Source organism: Helobdella robusta, assembly GCF_000326865.2.
Source record: "Helobdella robusta unplaced genomic scaffold HELROscaffold_11, whole genome shotgun sequence".
Taxonomy (NCBI): domain Eukaryota; kingdom Metazoa; phylum Annelida; class Clitellata; order Rhynchobdellida; family Glossiphoniidae; genus Helobdella; species Helobdella robusta.
Window position 1 is genome coordinate 4568142 of NW_008703617.1, and position 6363 is coordinate 4574504.

At 32.8% G+C, this 6363-nt stretch overlaps 1 protein-coding gene across 1 annotated transcript; it reads right to left on the minus strand.

The window, feature by feature from the left end:
* Positions 1 to 631: 631 nt before the first annotated feature.
* Positions 632 to 2242, minus strand: HELRODRAFT_167571 (hypothetical protein; the record flags this gene model as incomplete). The annotated part of the gene is made up of 3 exons (XM_009013070.1): positions 632 to 1426; positions 1581 to 1806; positions 2166 to 2242. The coding sequence occupies 3 exons, from the start codon at positions 2240 to 2242 to the stop codon at positions 632 to 634; spliced, it is 1098 nt and encodes a 365-aa protein (XP_009011318.1).
* Positions 2243 to 6363: the final 4121 nt, after the last annotated feature.

The following is a 6363-nucleotide window of genomic DNA, read 5'->3' on the forward strand; positions in this document are numbered from 1 at the left end:
AATTTCGAATGTTTTTTCAAGGAATAGTCTCAAATATATATAGAAAATTTTAAATTTAAAATAAAAATTAATTATCACTAAAATGGAATGAATTAAATAATTAGGTAGATTGTTCGAATTTTACTAATATTTCAAAAAATAAATATAACATAATGCAATCAGTATACATGTAAATATATATATATATATATATATATATATATATATATATATGTGTGTGTGTGTGTGTGTGTGTGTGTGTGTGTGTGAGTGGTCTGTGTGTATTGTGTATGTATGTGTATGTGTTGTGTGTGTAGTGTATGTATGTCTGTGTGTTTGTGTGTGTATGTCTCTGTGTGTGTGGTATGTGTGTGGTATGTGTGTATGTATGTGTGTGTGTGTATCTGTATGTGTGTATTTGTTATAACATCAATGCTTAAAACAAACATTTCGTTGAATAATTTGAAATAACATTTTTCTAAACATCGAGACGAACAGATTGCTTTGTTGAAACTTGCTTCAAATAACTTAGCCACTTTCAAAATTCAGTATATATATATATATAGTAAGAGAAAGCAAGAGAGAGAAAGAGAGAGAGAGAGAGAGAGAGAGAGAGAGAGTGTGTATTACATTTCAAACAACACATATCTAGTCACCACATTAAAAAAGTTATCATTGTAGTTAACCCTGACACCAACTTAATCATCGTCGTCGTCTTCGTCATCATCAAACTGCTCGCCTCATTTTTCATCTTTTTCCTCGGGTAGGAACATTTTGTAGTTACGACGCACGCGTTCGTTATTTCGTTGTTGTAGTAGTCGCTGACGTTGCTGAAAATGTTGCTGCTGTTGTTGTTGTGGCTACTGTTGTTGTGGTTGGAGTTGCTTTGAAGGTGCGTATTGCTGTTGATGATTCTGCTGCTGTAAGTTTTTGGGTTGTTGCTGCTAATTTCGTTACCTGTCAAACGGTTGTCAGTGTTGTTGTTGATGTTGTTTTTGTTGATGTTGTTGTTGTTGATGTTGTTATTGTTGATGTTGTTGTTGTTGTTGATGTTGTTGATGTTGTTTTTGTTGATGTTGTTGTTGATGATGTTGTTGTTGATGATGTCTTTGATACTGTTGTCGTCAGTGTTGACTTTGTTATTATCGTTGCTGTTCAAGTGGTTTATGATTGCTTTTGAAGTTGTATCGCTTGATGGCTGAAGTTTCTGCGATAAAGAGAACGTTTGGTTTTGTTGTTTATGAGATGTTTGATGTTGTTGTTGTTGGTCCGCTAGGTGTTTATCAATGTAGTCTATGTTATTGTTATTGTTGTTCATGCTATTGTTGTTGATGTTATTGTTGTTGATGTTATTGTTGTTGATGTTGTTGAGCTGATCATAAAAAACTGATACATTGTTTTTGTTGTTGAATTTTGATTGCGCTGGATTTATGGAATTAAATTGTTGCTGTTTTAAATCAATTTGTTGGTTCATAACTCGTTGAGTGGGATGTTTTTGTTGTTGCTGGTCTAATGAATGTTGATGTTGCTGGTGTTGTTGCTGGTCTAATGAGTTTTGATGCTGTTGTTGTTGGTGGTGGTGTTGGTTTGGTTGAATGAACTTGTTGCAGTGTTTGTAGAAAAGGTCTCTGTTGAATGATGCCAGATGCTGCCCTGCGAATTCCACTGGCGATTGACACTGACCAGTTGGAAATGACGACCACAATGATAGTGGTGGCGACGATGGTTGCCACACTGGTACCGACGACGATGATGATAAGAGTGATGAGATGGGTCGGGATGACTTGGCGATAAAAACTGTGGCACAATCGCAATGGAGTGGATTGGCTGTGGTGTGTGGTTGGTTGTGGTGTGTGGTTGTTTGTGTTTTGTGGTTGTTTGTGGTGTGTGGCTGGTTGTGTTTGTGGTTGGCTAGTTGTGTGGTTGTTATGGCGTTGGTAAGACCACAAAAAAATACATAAAATGAAAAAAAAAAAACAAACATGAAATGCTTTCAATTTTTTATATCATACAACCAGAGAGAGACCGCGAAAAAATTAAAAGGGAAACCCGTAATAGGGAGATCGACAGAAAAGTGAGAGGCAGCATTGAAGAGAGAGACGAGAGAAAGAGAGAGATTGCAAGAAAAGTGAGGGGCGGCCTAATGACACTCCACATCCACCTTCAGAGTTCTTGCATGAATGAACATTATGCTTTGAAGGCTCTCGATTTTTACATGTTGATCGGTCTTTCGTTTTGATGCTAGTTCCCAGTTCTTTACCATTTTGGAATAGTAGTTTTACCCAAATTTATCATCTCCTTCTTATACATATTCAACGCTAATTGCCTTTGTAAATTTCATCAACTTTTAGAATTATGATCGTTTGTATTTAAAATTTTTTAACTATTCATATCAGAAGAGAACGAAACTTTAACTGATTTGTTAGAGATAAAAATTAAACCATAAAATTTGTTATAGAACTTTGTAAGTTTTAACTTTTTGCGAAAAAATAGTTGAATAAACATTTCTGTTGTTAGAAAGATGTAATAGAAGTGTCCGGCAAACATTGGCTTTTAAACTTTATCAAAAGATTTTCATCTCAAAGTCTTTTAAAAATCTAAATAATAAGTGAATAAATGAATGAAAGCTGATTGGTTGATGTGATGTTGTATGAGATGTGGAGGAATGATGGTGAATGAATGAATGAGAGAAAGTATGTGATGCGAATAAGTGAAAGAGTGAATGTGATGTGAATGAATGAAAAAATGAATGCTATGTAACTAAATGAATGCATGAATGATTGAATAAATAATTAGAAGTGTGGGAGCTCATAACATCGGTTAGATAGATGAATGATGAATGATGATGAAGTTTCAGTATGAACAGATGCATACATCTCTAAAAAATCAAATGAATTATGTCTACAAATTGTCTGTAGGCAGAAAAAGTATTGACAGCAGGATAGTGTAATGGTCTAAGTGCCTGGCAGTGCCGTTTTAATGACTGGGTTCGTATGCAAACTGATTCACTTCTATCACGTGCTTTGTGTGTGTGTGATGCATTCATACACGCGTGTATGTATTTACATGCGTCTTGTGTTTGTTGTTGACACGTCTGAAAATTTTTAAAGAGAGAACTGTGAAAAAATAATTATTTGTAACTGAAAAATAAATTTATCTGGCGAGAAAGATAAAAAATTTAATTAAAAATTTAACAGAGAAAAAATAAAACTAGGGCTACAATGATTTGATAATTTGAATGGCAGTATAATTTTTTTGATTAGCAAATAAAAGTAAAATACAATAAATCTGTGAGAATAATGGAAAAAAATTTCCGTTATTTAAATTGCCAATGATTTGATGATAATTAGTTTTGCTTTGTGAGTTTTAGTGATTAGTAAATGAATGAATGAATGCATAAATGAATGAATGAATGAATGAATGAATGAATGAATGAATGAATGAATGAATGAATGAATGAACGAACAAGAGAACAAACAAACAAACGAATGAACAAACGAAAAAACATATGAATGAAAGAATAAAAGAATAAATAGACGAAAAATAATAAAACAGAATTCTCCATTAATTAAACCGTGAACAGATTAATTCATGTCCAAATGGGGACATAATGGGATTAAGAACTAGATGAATAAACTTATAAACGGATTAAAAGACCGACGAACGAGCGAACGAACAAACGAACGAACGAGCGAACGAACAAATGAATGAATGAATGAATGTAGAAATAAAAGTATAAATAAACGAACGAACGAAAGAATGATGAATGAATGTGTGTGTGTAAGTAGAAGATGGATGGATTATTTAATTAAAAAAAAAATGAATGCCTCTGAGAATGTTGGAGATGTGGAGTAGGGGAGAAGGAAGAGATTAATTACGGATAGTATATCTCCAGTGAAGATGCTACAATAATGATATAATATAGATAGTATATCTCCAGTGAAGATGCTACAATAATGATATAATATAGATAGTATATCTCCAGTGAAGATGCTACAATAATGATATAATATAGATAGTATATCTCCAGTGAAGATGCTACAATAATGATATAATATAGATAGTATATCTCCAGTGAAGATGCTACAATTTTGAAAAAATGAAAAAATGTAAATAATATATCTCTGATGAAGATGCTACAATAATGATATAATATAGATAGTATATCTCTAGTAAAGAAGCTAAAATAATGAAAAAATTTAGATAATATATGCTACAATAATGATATGGATAATATATCTCCAATAAAGATACTACTGTAATAATGTCTTGTGAAAAGTTCAGTATTGTTAGTTTAGAATTTCATCGGCTCACATGGTTACTGTACAAGTAAATTATATTGAATTGTATCTCTTGTGAAAATAATTACAAATAGTTTCATTTCAGTTCTTTTTAAGTAATTCCATTGGCAAATATGTCTACTAGATTTGTGGAAGAAGAATAAGAAGATGAAGATGAAGATTTTATTATCAGTTATTATTAGCTAGTTAATTAATAAATGATTGATATCATATTGAAAGAGAGAGAGAGAGAGAAAAATATACCATAATCACGATGATAATAATGAAACCATATTGAGAAAGAGAGAGGGAGAAAAATATATCATAATGATGATGATAATAATGATATTATATTGAGAGAGGGGTAGAGAAATATATCATAATGACGATGATAACACTGATATTTTTTGAGAAAGAGAGAGAAAAAGAGAGAGAGAAAAATGTGATTGAATTCCCAGAGGATAAAAGCCTTAAGACAGTTGAGTTATTATGAAAAACACAATGGAGATGTTGGCAATGCTGGCTGGAAAGCCTTCACTTCCATGCTGAATCTCTTTTTTTTTCCTAAATCTAAAATAGCGCTGATTCTACATGAATAGAAAGATGAAATTGCCAATGATGATGTTGATGATGGTTGTAAAAATGATATCATATTGACTATGATATCGAAAATGATATGTTGATGATGATGGTTGTCAAAATAATATCATATTGACTATGATATCAAAAATGATACAATGATGATGACGATGAAGATTGTCATAAAATGATATATGGATGATGATGATCATGGTCATATAAATGATATATTGATGATGATGGTGGTTTTAAAAAATGGTATCATCTTAACGATGATAACAATGATATTATATTTAAAATGATATATTGATGATGATGGAGATGGTCATATCTATGATATATTGATGTTGATGATGGTGGGTTTAAAAATGATATCATATTGACGATGATAACGATGATATCATATTTGCGATGATAGCGATGATGATGATGTAATGTTGATGTTGGTGGTTATAAGAATGATCATCACCACTATCTGGATACTATCATAATCATCACCACCATCTGGACACTATCATCATCATCACCACCATCTGGACACAATCATCATCACCATCTGGACACTATCATCATCATCATCATCATCACCACTAGCATCTACACAGCATCATCGTCGTCATCATCGTCATCATCATCATCACTATCACCGTCATCCTATCATAACTCATATTTGTCACAAATTGCTGGAGCAATCAGGGCGTTGATGGGTGTAATGCTTACCCATCTGACAAAAAATGAAATGTCGCCATAACAGCTGTGAGTGAAGGTATAAGCGTTTGTTTATTTCTCATTTCAATTGTCATCATCACTATCACAATCATCATCATCATCACCATCATCACCACCATCATCGTCATCATCATCACCATCATCATCGCCATCGTCATCATCATCATCATCATCATCATCATCATTGTCATCATCATCACCATAATCGTCATATCATAATTGATATCATAGTTGATATCATCATTGATATCATTACTGTTGCCATCATCATCCATCTTTCCCGTTAAAAGCAGCACCGTAAATTCAAACCCCACCAATATTTCATTTCTGAATGCACTTTTAATTTCATTTCATCGCCATATATCATCACCATGGTTAGGGATTGACTTTAAGTATTTGTCATCATCGTCATCGTCGTCATCATCATCATTATCACTATCACCTTCATAATCATCATCGTCACTTTCAGTAACATCGTCATCGTTATCACCGCCATCACGTGATAATACACAGGAAGTGACGAGGATGATGAAAATGATGATGAATGATGGCTAGTAATGGCGATGACAATTATAAAGATGATGAGGAAGAAAATCTTTATTATGAAATACTCAAATACAACTACAATGATCGTGACATGACGATAATAACGACAATGATGATAATGATGATGACGAAGATGACGAAGATGATGATGACGATGATGATGATCACGAAGAAGATAATGACGACGATGATGATGAAAGATGCATACACATGTAGGTACATTTCCAATGTCTCAATGAATTTTTTTTTT